Below are 16772 nucleotides of genomic sequence, written 5' to 3'. Positions count from 1 at the left end.
ATAAAGGCTAGAGAGTGGAGAAAATGAATACATGGCAAAGTACCTGTCATTACTTGTATCATATCACCGAGATATTCTACATGCACAATATGAAAGCGGCCGGTGCAATTTTCATACTGTTATCATTTTTGATATTATACTGTCTAAGAGCAGTGACACACAAAAGAAATGCTTTTATCACTTTCAATGCGGGGATGATACTAATTACATCATCTGTCATCATTATACAGCTAAACAAAACTTTTCTTTCATAGAAAACTGCCATTTAGCAAATTAACGGGTAATGACCCATAATATACAGAAGATTGAAATTTGGGAATTACATTCACATTAGTTTGTTTTCTGCTTCCCCCTCAATTTTATTCCCTGATACATCACGAAAAGGAAGAGAGATGGAGAATTTCTCCAACTATCCAATTTGCCAATAGCCCTACCGTCCTTTTGGAAATTGGTGCAGGATCATCTCCGTCCATATCAATGCATAGTTTGGTTCTACTTAATGATACAGACTGTCTGCCAAGCCAGTAAAAGCCAGATGTTAGTATACTGATGCACAAAAAAATGGCCGCGGGGGCCAGATTTTCAAAATTAGACATGAAACAATGAGCCTACATTTGCTTGCAAATAACGGATAGATGCTTGGAAACCAGGTGCTGGAACATGTGTTGCCTCCTAAAGCCTGACCAGGTCACACAAGATGATGGCACGTAGGAGGTTCCAACAAGGAACCCAGCAGCGGGGCCGATGCGTGAAAGGCCAGGTTGGGTAAAGACCCCTCCGAGGGCCCTCCTTCTGCCCGGACATCACTTCATGCCTGGTATAACGCTGCAAAGAGCTGTGTTGTGGGAAACATTCAAGTGCCACTATTGAAAGAGAGATGTTTAGGGAAGCGAGATCCGTAGGGATCACAAAAAGCACAAACCATTGTGGACGAGCCCTCAGCCCAAACTCCCATGCTTCTGGCAAAGAAGAATAATGAGACTTCATTTTTCATCGTACCTGTGATTCTGTGCTCACAGATTCTGTGATTCTGTGATCTGATCGTGCTATGTTCCTTAACGTAGAAGCAGAAATAAAATGTAGGATGGCAGGTGGATAATAGTACAGATTTTAGGTCTGATGTTCTTACTACCAAGACAATGTAGCAAATCCATCTAAATCCAGAAAAGTACATTTTAGCCAGATCTTTGCTCAATCTGAATCTTCTGCCCAGATCAGTTGCTTCCTTTCATCATGCACCAAATACAATGTGAGAAAAACTAAAAGGGAAATTCCAGGGTGAATTAAGAATAAAAATAACAGCAAAGATTTGTGAATTTGCTGTGAATTAGCCATGTCAGTGGAAGCTTCAGTCATCAGTAGGTGCTTCAGGTACCCAGGAAGAGCAATTCAGCATTTGGCCTTTAATTCCCATCGTCCACATCGGAAGAGTTCAGGACTTTTCTCTTGTCTGTAAAATGATTTCCTGACTTAAGTGAAAGTCTGAATTGAATGTATCTGTAAAGTAAGGAGGAGTTCTCAGTTTCAATTTACCATTGTTAAAGTGGATTAAAGGATTTTTTATTAGTAACACTTAGAGCTCACTTGTTCATGTACCTGGAGACTTCTACCAGAGGAAACCTTCCCCAGCAGACAGCCTGGCCAAATCAAAAGCTGAAAATGAGCGTGTGATGAGCACATTACACAGGCTGATGAGGACCGTGATGAGCTGGGAATTAGTGAGGAAACCTTTGAGAAAAGACCAAGCGCTGGTGGAAACAGCGTACATGGCACTCTCTTTTTCTGAGTCACCGCAGAACCAAGAAGCTCGAGTACCCTGCAGGACACCGCGCTACTGCAAGTGATGTCTCCTGAATGAGGTATATCAGCCTCTCCCTTAACCTTAACCCTCTTACTAGGCCTTGATATATTAAACAGTGTAAGACAGCGTTGGAGATTATGTGAGATAACAGCATAAGTAGCAGTTTAACAAACCATGAATCAAAACTGTTGACAATCTATGCCCAAATTAGCTTTAGTTATGCTAATGAAAATGATGCCTGGTAAAACATTGGAAGTAGCTTTCCATGGGCAGCTGAGAAAAGCCAGCTTGATCACAAACAGGGAGAAGATGTGTTCACTTACCTCGCTTACATAGAACCGTAGAACAGAATCGTAGAATCGTCGTATTCTCATAGGCTCACAGGAGCCCGGTGCAGTCGCTGACACCCTGGTCCCTGATGCCCTTTAACACGTTTTGGGATAGCCAAGACCCCTACAAATAGCCAGCACCTATGGAAGAGCTGTGCCCTACCAGTACCAAGAGACCACCTAAGATGTACTACGGCCCTAGGATAAACGTGGCCTTAGCTGCCCATGTTTAAATGACTGAGTGACGTGCTTACTTTCAAAATTCATCTAAGTCAGGGAAGAAATCTTACTTAACAGGCTTGACTGCTTGTTAGGGTTCTTTAAAATAAGTCTTCAGTTTTCAATATAATGATTCATCTTTCTCATTTACTAACCACATAATAACAGTCAAAGATGTCATCATGCCTTTTCCTTATTACGATGTCTTTTTTTACATATTCTGTTGTGCATTTAAGATTTTAAGTAAAAGTCTCTTCATCTGTTTTTGGGAGGTAGGTTCAAGGTTCAAGGTAGGTTACTTGAAGTCTCTTGGTTCTGAGTTCATGGCTGACAGACAACTACCAGCCCAGCCAAACACCATCTAATTTTTCTTCCCTCCAAACTCGAAATATTAATTTCAGTGTCTTGGCATAGTTCCAGACCATGTAATTATAATATAGATCCAGACTGAGTAATTCTAAATTACATCCTTAAAGCCACCTCTCGTATTTCATTTGGATGCAATACGGCTACCCCGTTTTCTGTCGCAAACACAGTGTGGTCCCACTCTACCCCAGGGCGGGCTACCCCCCGCTGCAGTGGGAAGCTATCTTAAAAACCCAACGTTGCTCTTAGTGAGTTCAAAGGGGTAGGAACCAGCCAACGTTACTAACTCGATAAATGCAAAAGGACTTTGTAGTTTTGAAATAGGCTCCTTCTCTCAACTGTCTATTAAAACATATTTTGATATTTAGAATTCGTCTTCTAAATGTGTTAATGCATTATTTCCAGTATAAAAATAGCCCTTCTCTACTTTCTTTAAAACACAAAAAGAAGACTCAGCCTTGGGAAATACCAAATCTTACTGAAACACTGAATCTAGCACTCCAACATCCAAGAATTTGGAATACTAAAAGAATTTCTTGGCTTTAGTAAAATTCTTGATTGAGTTTATCCTTAAAGCCAAGAGGTGTTCTCAGCACCACTTTATCTCTACGAAAGTGAATTAAAGCTTCCCTGACTGATAACACCTAGATTCACTGCACATGGTTTGCCTATATGGCAGTTTTGAGAGAAAGAAAAAAAAAAAAAGGAAAGTAATGATGGCTTATCCAAAGGCATAAGGGGCACTTCCAGGGAAGGGCTGTGCAACTCATTAAAGTTCTCACAGAAGAAAATCTTGTTGGTGTGGGACTTTAACAGACTGACTGCTCTTGCAGCGTACTCAGCTTCAACTCACAAGCAGACTTGACTGTCCTTGAATAGCTGATCCTTGCACAGGATGTCAAATTTGCTTTTACCATTCCAGCAAGTAAAATACATGAAGAACCGTGTTATTTGCGAGCTGAAGGAACACGAGCCCCTGTTCTTGCTGCGTTTATACAAATGAGAGATTCCTGTATTTCTTCAGAGTGCAAGTATTCTCTACATACTGATGGTTAAATATCTGCATCTGTCTAAACCTGAAATCACTTGACTGATTCCTGCTGGAGGTACCTGCTACCCATCTAGCAAAAGTGCCTCTGAAATGCTCCTGAAAGTGCTTTCTATTTAGATGCTCAATATGGCTTCCAAATCAGGGCTCTAACCATCCCACAGAAGTACAAAAAACCCCCCTGAAGATATGCACTGTTCATAAAACAGGACAGTTTGGCCATGACAAGAGTGTATCTAACAGACAAACCACGTAAACCCCAGCAAATGCAACCATCTAGAAAAATCACACCTGTAACAAAGTCTGCACAGCACTCAGGAAAAGGCAAAGAGCAGAATCTCCTATTTCCTAGGTTACAGGCAATAGGAATCTACTAGCACTGCTCCTCCATCCGTTTTCCACAGGATGGTAGTGTTTTGTGCAAAATGATCCTTGTTTTAAAGAACATCCACAGCTTGGGAATGCAAGGAACATTTCCCTCTTCATTCACAAGGAAAAGGTCACGCAGATGAGGTGGGCTTGTTGTTGGATTTGGATCCTCTATAAATCAGTCAGACTGAACAGGAGCATCAGCCCACATTTCTCTTAAGAACTCTTCCATTTTAGCCAATTTTGTCTTTTGCATCCCGTCTTCCTCATGCTCACCCAGATACTTCAGTGTGCAGACTGATGGGCAAAAAGCATTTTGCCTTCCTCTGAAACATCAGAGGAATCATGAATAAAAACACAATGTTCTCTTTAATCCTACATTCTTGGGGTTTTTTTGACGTTTCAATGCCAGTGAGCATTGTGCAAAATGTAACGTGCGAAGTCTTTAGGCAAACCTTCCAAGCTGTTTTAGCTCCTTGGAAAGTATTACACAGTCATACTGTGCAAACTTGACTAAGCATCTTGGCACCTTGTCTAGTCAAATGCTTCCGACTTAACTGTTGGTACACGTAGGTGTAGGTATATATTACTGTCTCTGCTCCAGGTCAAATACTTACCTTGAACCTCCTAATTTCATCAGCAGCCCAAGGATTCCTCCAATACAGTAGTAAGCATGTACAACACTACATGCTGTCATTTTCTGAATTTAATATGAAAAAAACTTCATGCCGCTTTTACTTGCACATCTAGATGGTGGAAGTTTTGTCTACGAGTAATCATTCCTGCAAGCTTATGTACCTCCTTCCGAGTGATGATTCCATCACCTTATGATACTTTCCAGAATATCAAGTCTGGGAATCTAATGCAGTGATTTGTAAATATTGAGATGTAACTATATACAAATACCTCGATACCCTCTCTTGGTACACCTAGAAACCTGAATATATGCATAACACAAAAACAGACTGAATGCAAGAAGCTCAACCATCCTACTGTGTGGACAGAACTTAGTAGCGTATCTTTGTGACAGTGTACAGGAACACAACATACAGAAACACGTATGTCCATGGCTGGGAAGAATTTTCTTGCATGCACCATTCAAATTGGTGCCCAAATTATCTCCTACTTGAACAATGAAAGAAAAGCTAAAGAAAAGAAAGCATTACTACAAATTCTCGTGAACTCACAAAACGCAAATCATTCCTCTCCTCATAGTATGCATTCTGTGAACACAGAAGACAACTGAAACAAGCAGATCTGAGGGATGTTACAAAAAACCTAGTTTCCTGATGGTTATTCTTGCTTGTCCTTCAGCCAAAGTTCTTGTATCTTTAGTCTTACAAAGTATTCACATCAGTTATTTAAAGACAGTTAATTTTTAAAAAAATTTATATCCGTAAAAGCACTTTGAAGATGGAAGGTGTTATGTAATCCCATGTTATCAGCACATTTATGGAGCCGCTGTACCCCCATCTCAGAGCTAAATTACTTCCCAGATGTAAGGCAAACAAGCGATCGCTCAGACTGGTCTCCTGTTCTTTATGGCTTCCGTCCTCAGTACTCATTCAGCAATAGGCAGCTGGTTCCATTTTCTTGGTTTAGAGGTTCTGACACCAGTAAAAACAAAACAAAACAACTTTTAATCTTCCAGCAATGAAATACGCTGCAGAGTTAAATAAATGAGACCTGTTGGAGCACCCTTCTTTTCTACAGGCCTTTTCTCAGCAAAGGCATGGTTGTTTGGGAAGATCCCCATAAAATGCAGGGGGGTGCTGGCTTAGCATTTAAATCCATGTGATAGTTTCTTTATCAAGAAATCTCTTTATCTTCTTTATCAAGAAATCTCCAGAGATCACAGAATAGCCCATCTTGAGAACGTTTAAGTGCACACACCAGTGCGCAGTCTGACTCCTGATGGACCCAGCCTGTTCAGTTTGGACTGAGCGTGAAGTCCCCATTCTCTGCCTTCTCTCTGTAGTAGTTATAACTTGACCGCCCATTTTTTAAGTCATGACAGCAAAAGAAGTGGAATTATCCTGCTGTGAGGAGGAAGAAATCTTAGTTGGAAATTCAAGGAAAGGCCAAACTTGTGGAGGGAATTGAACGTTCACAAGAGATCGCTCTAAGGCGGCCCCAGGCATATGAGGGAACAGGTATGTTTCCCGTTGCATCCAAAGGGTTGGATACAGACAAGGGTTGCATCCAAATATGTGTCAGGAGTTGAACAATACAGAGGACCAAAGAAAGACAAGGTCAGAGAAATCAGAAATGAAACATAACGAGTTTTGAAAGGAGAACAGAGAATGCAAGTGTCTTGGACAATCAATAACTTTCAGAACATCCAAATGCATTTCCAGCTCTCTGCAAGGGATTTTTTGGACAGCATTTGGATGGATGGATAGGCTGCCTGCCTGGAAATTCGGGCTGTTTTTATAAAGAGTTGCCATTTATGCGTTCTGTGCCAAAAAGGGAGCCTAGACTGTGGTTATCATCCAGCTCCTGAGAAATTTTGTACTCTGTGAGTACAGTGTTGTGTCAACAGGAGAGAAAATAGTAATTCAACAGAACTCTGCTGCCTCTCAGACTTATTTTGAATGTATTTAGTGGCCACTGTCATGGACAAAACCGTACTTGTTAAGAAAACAGCTTCTAAGCAAACCGTGTCTTAGACTTCCAGGTGGCAAGAAACTCAAGACGTCTTCAAATGTATCACTGTCTAATTACCTAAGTGTATCTGCAAGCGATGACATAATATCACGTAACGGAGTAGAATCAAAGTTCTTCAGCTCTGTACTTTCAAGAACAGATGAACTACAGTTGCAAATCTGCTGCTTATTTAAAAAAAAAAGCACAGGTATTTAAAAATGCTGCATGGAGTAGGCGACTTTTAAGAGCAGTTTCAGGGAGTTTTAACACACCTCAGCAACCCCACACTTTTTTTTTACAATAACCCTCATAAAATATTGGTATTGGTGAGAGGCTCCTGCTCCAGCTGAAACTTGGAAATCTCAAGTCACTCACATACTGGGAGCTGTCAATCAAAAGAGAATTCGATGACCTTCTTTATGCTGTACGTTTAGCAAGGCAATGTTCCAGGACTATTACAAGTCCTCTTCGACGACTCAGTGCACTAAATCACTGTCTGTCATGACCTGACCAATAGTGGCATTAAAAGACAGGGCAGGAATTACTGAAAATACTCCACCTGCAACACAAAAAGGTGAAACGTATTTCAGTCTCGCTCAAGTGCTGGCTTAGATACCCTCATCAACTTTGCAATTCCATTAAGATTATTCTAATGTCAGAAGACTGCAATTAATCTTGGAAAAGATTTGATTTTAGAGGACCTGTTCAAGCAGTTTGCTTCAAGTTCATTACTGTGCACGTATGTGCTAAAACATGAGCCAGCAGTGTGCCCTTGCTGATGAAGGCTAATGGTATCCTCGGCTGTATTAGCCAAAGTATTGCCAGCAGGTCGAGGGAGGTGATCTTTCTCCTCTACTCAGCGCTGGTGAGGCCCCACATGGAGTGCTGTGTCCAGTTCTGAGCTCCTCAGTACAAGTGAGACATGGGCACACTGGAGAGTCCAGCAAAGGACCACAAAGATGATGATGGGACTGGAGCATCCCTCCTATGAGGAAAAGCTGATAGAGCTGGGACTCTTCAGCTTGGAGAAGAGAAGGCCCAGAGCGATCTCACCAATGTATATAAATACTTGAAGGGAGGGTTCAAAGAGCACAGAGCCAGGCTCTTTTCAGTGGTGCCCAGCGACAGGATGGGAGGCAATGGGCACAAACTGAAACACAGGAGGTTCCCTCTGAACATCAGAAAACACCTTCTTACTCTGAGGGAGGGTAACTTGCCCAGGGAGCTTGTGGAGTCTCTATCCTTGGAGATATTCAGAAGTCACCTGGACACAGGCCTGGACAAAAAGCTCCAGGTGGCCCTGCTTGAGCAGGGGGGCAGGACCAGTCAACCTCCAGAGGTCCCTTCCAACCTCCACCATTCTCTGACTCTGTGAAGTCTTATGTATCATTACCAAGTTGAGCTTACAAACGACCACTAGTCATCTGTATCTTGGTACCATATAGGGCACCCCAGAAAATCAAGACTACCTTAAGGAAAACACAGTAAGGAGCGTGTAAAATGCTAACCTAACTCTCCTACAAGAAACAGGAGATGGAACGCATAATTTTTCTATTGTAGACTTCCTTCCCCACAACTATATGCATACATATTCATATATATGTGTGTATACGTGTATACACACATACTAAAATTTTATGTATTCTTTTATATCTGTGATTTCGTATAATCTATCTACCTACCTATATGTATGGAAATAAAAATAAGGGAGATTTTCCTAAAGTGACACAGGCCATGTATTCTGGTGCCAGGCAGAGAACTAAAACCAGGCTTTCTAGAGCCTTCATCACACAATATCCTTTAAGTAATGTTATTAGAATTCCAAATGCTGGTTTGCACTTTGAATTTAAACACCTCCCAGCCCCCCAGCATTCACGTCTAGAACTCGGTACACTCACAGAATTGCAGGACAAGCTGAAATCCCTTTGAAAATTCAACCTTTTGTGAAGAAAAAGTTGATGGTTATTGACAAAATGTTGTGGTCTGCCTTGTTACTATTCATGATTAAGGAAAGTAAATATTGTCTGAGGTCTAATGAGAATTCCAATGCAATAAAGTCAAGTGTGAAAGGTGCAATCAATAAGTGATGATGCAACAGTATTCGTTTGTAGTTTTGTTATTGTTTAGTTCATGTTATTTGGTGATGCTTGAAAATGAAGTGTTAAGAAATTAGTGTTACAAGGATTAACATTCAGATTTTATTTCTGATATTGTTATGTTTCTACAGTCATTACATTCTGAACACTAATTAGCATCTGATTTCTTTTCCCACTAGTTAAGGACTGCAAACCAAGGAATTAAAGAACAAAAATACTATGGAAACAAACATCAGTGTTATCCATGAAAATCCACAAAGTAAAACCCATGATGTCCACGGCTAATTTTACACTGCATGAGAAAGTACTGCAATGAAGAACTGTATTTTCCTCAGTTTTTGTGTTAGCGACTATGCTTCAAAGTGTATCAAGTTTGTGAAGAAAGTGTCTTTTCACATATATAACACATCTCAGAGTCCAAGCTGGAACGTTTATGTCCTACATATGGCAAGGCTATCCACCAAAGGTTCAATTTTGGATTTACTACAAGTCTTGGATATAAAGAATCATACTGCCCTGCAAAAAAGTCAAGGACTAAATCTCAGTTACTCAGTTATTTCTGCGAGGAAACCAATCTCTTCCAGCCACTCATCAGACTGATTAATTTCTCTCCGTTTGGGCTCAACTGGATTGGCAGGCACACAGACATTGGTCTCTGACACGGTGCCATGGCATGGGATACCGGCACCTTGTGTCAGAAACTGAAGGGATGATTTCCTACCCCTCTCTCTTCTCGGCAGGCATGTTGTGCAAGCGACAACTTGTGCTGGCACATCATGTAGCCTGAATATACCGAAATTATGTTTGAATATTACTTGCAACTCTGCATTTTTTGCAGAAGCCACATAAGAACGTGGCTGTGCAAGCTTCAGTGGACCTTCACTGAATACGTTCACAATGAACGTCTTCATGATTCTGAATATTCTGCTTTATTAATTCCCCTGGCACTCAATCTTTAGAATACAGAGCAAGACTTAGGACATGGATAGAAAACAAGGGCTGGTTCTGTTCTAAAATATCAGGTTACATGTCTGTGTTAAGGTGACATGGCTTTTGAAGTCAGCTAGGAGTATTTGGCATAAATCGTATCCACAGGGCAATTACAGGCCAAACCAGACACCTCTTACAACTGATGTTGATCGTGTATGGTGAAAGATCCCATGCATTTCATAAGGCAGCTCTACCGTTCTTCACACATTGCTAAAAGCAATAATTACTTTGAAACATTATTTATGTCTCTCATAATGTAACTGCTTTATAAATTCACTGAGTAAATGGATCATGTAGCTGAACTTAACATTCCTATTTAACATATTACAAAAGCACTAAAAAATCCCTTCACAGAATATAACCCACCCAGACCAAGAAGATTCTCTAGGCCATGCAAAAATTATTTTCTTACAAGTAGTTTCAATGGAATTAGGTGGGAATTAGCTGTGACACTGCAAAGAGAATGACGTATCTGTTTTATATCGTGATTCTTGTTATCAAAATTTATTTTTTGCAGAGCCATAGAAATGACTCGACTCTTTCAGTCATCTGAGTGAGATCTCTTGACCTATTGCAAATGAGATGGCATACTAGCAGTGCCTTTAACTTTTGGCAACTTATTTGCTTACTTTTGTTTAGAAACAGCTATGTAAGAAACCTAGTTCTGCATGAATACAGTGTAACGTGGCCCCAACACGTACACAGCTAAATGGAAGATAATTATGGGAAATAAAACATGACGTTTCAAATCAGCTCCCTAATAAAATCTAAAAATATAAGAAAACCTATCATATTAACCAGCAAGAACTGCTCTTTCACTTAAGGGATAGTTGAGTAATTATTCAAACCCGTACAAGACTGGATTGTCAAGTGAAATAATAATACAGAGTCTCTCAGGATAATGAGATAGATCTTAAGGCCATTAGCAGCGACTCTTATTATAATACTGGCCAAGGTTCCCCAAGAAAGAGAGAGAGTATTTAAATGAAGTTTGTAGAGAACTAGCTCAAACTTGTGTATTTGAAAAGATCAGAACTGTCTCATAGTTTCCATTCTTTCTCAGAGAGAAAGGTGCTCATCCTGTAAGACTCTGAAACCAGTCAGGCTTTAGAGACTGAAATCCCCAAGGGCAGAAATTAAAACAAAAAACAATTTTAAAATCGAGCCACATCATTGAAATCCATACGTTTTATATCAAGAACCTTCTCCTGACAAGGTTTTAAGGTCTGGTTAGAAACCTAGTTGTCTTCTCTTTCCTGACTCCTTCTCTCTCATTCTAGACAACCAAACGCAACATACATCTGCTCTGACTTAAGGTTCGACAAGAAGAATTTTAGTTTTAGACATAAGGGCTTTTAAGACTGGAAATGGAGGAAGAGATGACTTTATAGAATAGGTCCTGCTTATGAGACATTTGTATATGCATGCTTCATTATCTTATGTTTGTTTGATTGCAACCACACAGGAACAGGAATAACTCAATAGCTGATGGTCACAGAGAAGCTGGCTAATCCCTGGGAAAACAGTTGCCTAGCTTGCAGTTTATAAGTATGGCTAATGTGTCAGCAGTTGTCATGGATTAGAAATACTGCTTGTTTTAATATTCTCCTTACGAGCCTCTCCTAGCTGCAAACGTTTCCAAATACCAGACCTGAGCTACCTCTGGCATGCCTGGCATACTCTAGTGAGGAACTCTCCTCCTCCCCTTAATGAACACCTCCTCGGCTGACTGCGCTCAGCGGCGCTCGGACAATTAGACTAGACTAGGGTTTACAGCAGTTTAAGCAAGAATGCTGACTAAGACTCTGCAAATCAAATATTAAAAGACCGATTAAATATTTTACGACCTTTTTACTTAGGCTCTGATTTGAAGTTTACTTCATCTGCTAGCCAGAGATATGCTGAAGGTTAATTGATGGAGGAAGAGTAAATAACAGCTGATGCTGCTGGCCCCAAGTATGCAAGGCATTTAAGAGTATTCCTAACCTCAAGTGTGCAGTCACTGACGTGCTCATTTGTCTCACCAGGTTAGTGTCACCGGGGCTCAGATATCTGATCAAATTACCGCTGCGAAAGTGGTTTAAGCTTATGTGTTTTTCCTTGTATTGTATATTTGCACATGTCTCCAATGACACCAAGTAATCCTTTAAATTGTGTTAATTTGATCATGTATCCGAGTATCCAGCGCAGTAAATTGGGATAGGTGGCTATGAAAAGTGGAGATGATGCCTTCTAGAAGACAAATAGCTTCCATGGAGAAGAGAGACATCCAGCAGAACCACTACAGCTCAGTCTACCAGGATTAGAGTATAAATCTCTCCCCTTTCTCCTTCTACAAAATCAAGGGTTTGTAACTTATAAACCTGACCTGACAAATTGCTGTTGTGGATTTTGATTATTTTTTTTTAAAGGGAAGAAATTACCAAAACTCTCATAAAGCAATTGTTGGTCAATTTTTGGCTAGCTGACTAGTCTGGTCTCACTTAAAGCCCATTTATAACTCAAAGAAAAATTCAGAAGCTCACCATCCAGCAAGTGTTCTCGTCGTATTTGGGGCTGGGAGTTGAAAATTTAGAAGCAGTCCAAATATTTAGCTTTTGAAAAGTACTGCTGAGCTTGTGTCTGAACTCCTTTTCAAGAGACCTTTGGTAAGGATTTGCACATACCAAAGTACAATTTACGTAATGAGCAGGAAGAGTTATTGGACTAATCATTTTTAATAGAGACTCCTTGCCTTTAATACAGAGCTACACAATAGAACTTAATAGCTTGTGGCAAGTAAATAATTTACCACATGGGTTGTGCCTGAATACAAATGTATACATAAAATATCACAGACTTAATGAAGCCTTTGGGGTGGTTTTTTTTTTTAAAATCAATTTAATTGATTTTGCTGATAGGTCCGCATTTATATTTTTTGTAAGCTACATTTCGCTTTACCTGGGCATGTGTCACAGTCATGATTCTTAAGGGAGGCAGGGAAAACTCTGCAAATGAAATTAGAAACTACGTACACAGAGCGTAGGTATTTTTGAAGCGTCTAGGGTAAGACACTCGGAAATAACACTCCAACGTGACCCAACGGTGTGGCTCATTTACAAGCTACTGATCAGAAAAGGTCAGCCTCTCAGGAACGCTCACGACTATTCAGGGTGTTTTGCAGCATTTGAGCCCAATGAAGCCGGTAATGAAGAGTTTTCCCCTTAACGCTGAACGTTGTGGGCTGTTCAGCCTCAGTCAGCAGCGTTCCTTGCATTTGGCTCGGGCTCCTACTGAGAGGGGGGAGAAGACAATGGTTGAGGAAGACGGGTCATGTTGTGACTAAGGCACAACCGAAGCCAGAAGGAAAGGGGTCGGATGGAAACATGGGTGTGTGTTTCAAAGGGAGAGGCACGGAATGATGGCTGCTTTACCATCGGGAGCACTGGCTTATCTCACAGGCCCGAAAGCCATTTTTCACGACAAAATACGCCCACAGCTCATCCTCCCTCTTTCTAACGCCCTGCTTTTTGTTGTCATTCACTCATAAAAGCTATGCATTAAAGGAAAGCGCGGAGACAGACACCGGAGCTGGGCCGGTGGGCCCGAAGAGAGCGGTGGGGAGGCGCCGGGGTCCCGCCGCCCTCCTCAGCCCCGCCGCCCGCCCGCGCGCCCCGCGGGGCCGTCCCGTCCCACCTTACCTTTGGGGTGCCAGGGGTCGGTGAACTCGTACTTCCCCACGCCGATGGTCCGCAGCATCTGCACCCCGTTGGTGTTGTCCGGGCCCCCCGCTGTGTTGGGGGGCAGCGGGGCGGCCGCCTGCCCGTTGGTGGCAGGCGCGCTGCTGGGCAGGGCGGCCGAGGGCAGGGCCGGCGGCGGCGGCGGCAGCATGGGGCAGGCCAGGTGGCCGTTGCCCACCGGCCCGGGGCCTGGGTGGGCCACTGGGCCCACGCCGCTCATGGAGGACATGCTGAGGGGTTGGCTGTTGGTGTACAGGGGCTGGCTCTGGAGGTTGACCACCATGTTGCTGAGGGGCTGGGAGGGCTGCGGCTGGAGCTGGTAGTGGGCCGGCATCAGTGGGAGCTGGGGGGTGACGTGCGGAGGGAGGGAAGGCGTGACGCCGATGACGGGGGCCTGGACGTTGGCGGCCGGGCTGAAGGTGGGCGGCTGCGTCATCCCGTAGGAGTGCGTGATCAGGGCGGGCTGGCTGCCGGCCGCCACCGTGGTGACCCAGGGCGCTGCACCTGCGGCACGAAGGAAGGCCAGCAATGGCGGTGGGCTCAGCATGGGGGAGACCAGAGCAAAACCGAACACCCCCGGCCTTCCCCCTCCTGCGCCCGCGGCCGCTGCCGAATCGCGCCGACGAGCCCTTCTCCCTCACGCTATCTAAAGCGGTTCAGGGTCTGGAACCGTTCCCAACCAGTAAGTGCATAAAATTGCTACAGCGATGTGAGTGCAATTGTTAAGATACTCATCAGGTGACATGCAGCATGTTTGCGGTTTTATGTATTTTGCGCTTTATGCAGCTTAAGCGCACGCTTCCAAGAAAATTAACCTCTTTCCCCACCATGCTTTCATGGCTTCCTGACAAATACTCTGTGTGTATAATAATGGTGCTCCAGCCACTACAAAGAGATTGTAATTAGGCGTCTGGCATAGTAGCACAATGTATGATATGTGTCTGGAAGCTGGAAATCATTTCAGGTAGTTCTGGACATAAAAGAGGTCTTAAAGTATTACAGAGTGCCTTTTCCTCTAGTGAAGGCAGAGAAGGAGAAAAAAACCAACCCACTCTAATGAACTTGCAGGCATCTTAATACATTTATATTAGCCCCAGCACAGAAGAAACTGAAGGGGTCTTTACAATGAGAGAAAAACCCTGCTAAAGAATAAAGAAAGGGCTCACAATGAAGTCTAATTTACGGAGGTAAATGGAGATAGTGCATCGAATTTGCTTTGAACGATTTTCCCTTGTAGAATTACAAATAAGATCAGAAACATACCTGGGTTTTCATTCTCCCTCATCTGTTTAGATGGAGGCTCATCAGTGTCCCAGGGCGTGGACTGATTGATGGGTGTCTGTCCCCACCTGACGCTCGTTGCAAGTCCTTGAGGCTGATTTTCAGTCTTGGAAATGCAAGGTGTCTACCAGAGAGAGAGAAAAATACAGAATAAAAATGTTTAGACTATTGGGAATGATTATTGTTCCTCATAGCTAGTAGCTTGCTTGTTTCTTTGTTACAGTCCAAGAGGATCCTAAAATCTTTAAGCATCATTCTCCTCCAGGCTTGCACGACATGTCTGTATAGAAAATACAACAGATTTGAAAAAAAAAAACCAAACTTGTGGAAATTTAACAGATCCGCCTTTAAAAAAAAAATCCACAACAAACTAGCATTTTGAGAAATAAGTTGCTTCTTTTATCTTGAAAATAAAATAAAACCAAACCAGATATGGTAATATCCATTCAGTCACAGCTTACGTAAAATGGGACAATCTTCTGTTTGCTCGAACTCTTCCAAAAATAGTGAGTTTTGTTTAGCAGAAGGAAAAACAAGAGAGACTTATTTACAACCGCAGGACAAATTACTGTAGAACAGTAAAGCGAAGTCTTAGTATTTACTGTCTGTCAAGCCTTAAAATTTAATGCCAACAAAAAAAAGCAGCATTAAAGTCATTGGTTGCTGAAGTGGGTATGTTGGCAGTTCTTCAGAGATGTTAAAATAACTGTAAAGTAGGGGAAGGATCGGGGCTGAATAATCATCAAAGGGGATATGATCTGAAAGAGATTTCTTGATAAAGAAACTATCACATGGATTTAAATGCTAAGCCAGCACCCCCCTGCATTTTATGGGGATCTTCCCAAACAACCATGCCTTTGCTGAGAAAAGGCCTGTAGAAAAGAAGGGTGCTCCAACAGGTCTCATTTATTTAACTCTGCAGCGTATTTCATTGCTGGAAGATTAAAAGTTTTTTTGTTTTGTTTTTACTGGTGTCAGAACCTCTAAACCAAGAAAATGGAACCAGCTGCCTATTGCTGAATGAGTACTGAGGACGGAAGCCATAAAGAACAGGAGACCAGTCTGAGCGATCGCTTGTTTGCCTTACATCTGGGAAGTAATTTAGCTCTGAGATGGGGGTACAGCGGCTCCATAAACGCCCTGGGTCACGTAGTACCAATGAAATCTCTGTCAACACCAGCAGCTTTTTTCCCCATCACCAGTACCTCAGTCAAGCCATGAAAAGAAATCATTAGCAGACCCATTTATTCCCTCTGCAAATACATGCACACCTTTCCCAAGCCCGTCAGTCGTCCCTCGTGTATTTAAATCCACTGGTGGTGCCTGCTTCCTCCTGCCCTCCCTTCTCCCCCCCAGCACCCCTGCTAGCTTTCTGCCCTGCTTCAACACCCCCCCCACACTTCATCCAAGTGCCTCGGACATCTCCTATCACCTGCTCCCTTTTCCATCTGAGCTTTATCCTCCTTGGGCTCTGGATTTCAGGAGTCCTGAGTGCAGACTTTGATGGAGGACAGAGGTTTTGCTGCGCTGCTCTCTTTGCTCCCAGAAGCCACAATGGGAATATTTCCCCCCCCTAGAAATCGCTATACTTCATTAAATGCAGGTGTTCACAGGGAAATGTGATTCTTAATGTCTTTTTTTCTACGGAATCTTGAAGTCAGAATTTTCAGCTTGTGTCCAAATTATTATCTTTTTTCAAAAGCATCAATTTATTATTTTCCACGGAGTTTGGTTTTGTTTGGTTTGGTGTTTTTTTGTGGTGTTTTTTTTGGTGGTGTTTGGTTTTGTTTGTTTGTTTTTTGTTTTTTTTCGTAATTTAACTTCTCCAGATTTTTTTCTATTCTGCTGGCACCAAGGACAACGATATCCAGGTTTTAGATTCACATTTCCTTCTGCCCCCACCATTTC

At 42.3% G+C, this 16772-nt stretch overlaps 1 protein-coding gene across 9 annotated transcripts in view; it reads right to left on the bottom strand.

Annotated features, from left to right (window-relative positions):
• The window catches only part of KLHL29 (kelch like family member 29), a 403126-nt gene that overhangs the window by 125250 nt on the left and 261104 nt on the right, over window positions 1–16772 (bottom strand). For all 9 annotated transcript variants that reach the window (XM_074581951.1, XM_074581954.1, XM_074581955.1 and 6 more), the window contains 2 exons: window positions 14847–14988; window positions 13545–14087 (listed from right to left, as the gene is read on the bottom strand). In XM_074581951.1, the coding sequence (XP_074438052.1) occupies window positions 13545–14087; window positions 14847–14988 (685 nt within the window). The remainder of the gene's footprint in view (window positions 1–13544; window positions 14088–14846; window positions 14989–16772) is intronic.

Source organism: Larus michahellis, chromosome 3 (genome assembly GCF_964199755.1).
Source record: "Larus michahellis chromosome 3, bLarMic1.1, whole genome shotgun sequence".
Classification (NCBI taxonomy): Eukaryota; Metazoa; Chordata; class Aves; order Charadriiformes; family Laridae; genus Larus; species Larus michahellis.
This window is presented reverse-complemented; position numbering and strand designations above follow the sequence as displayed.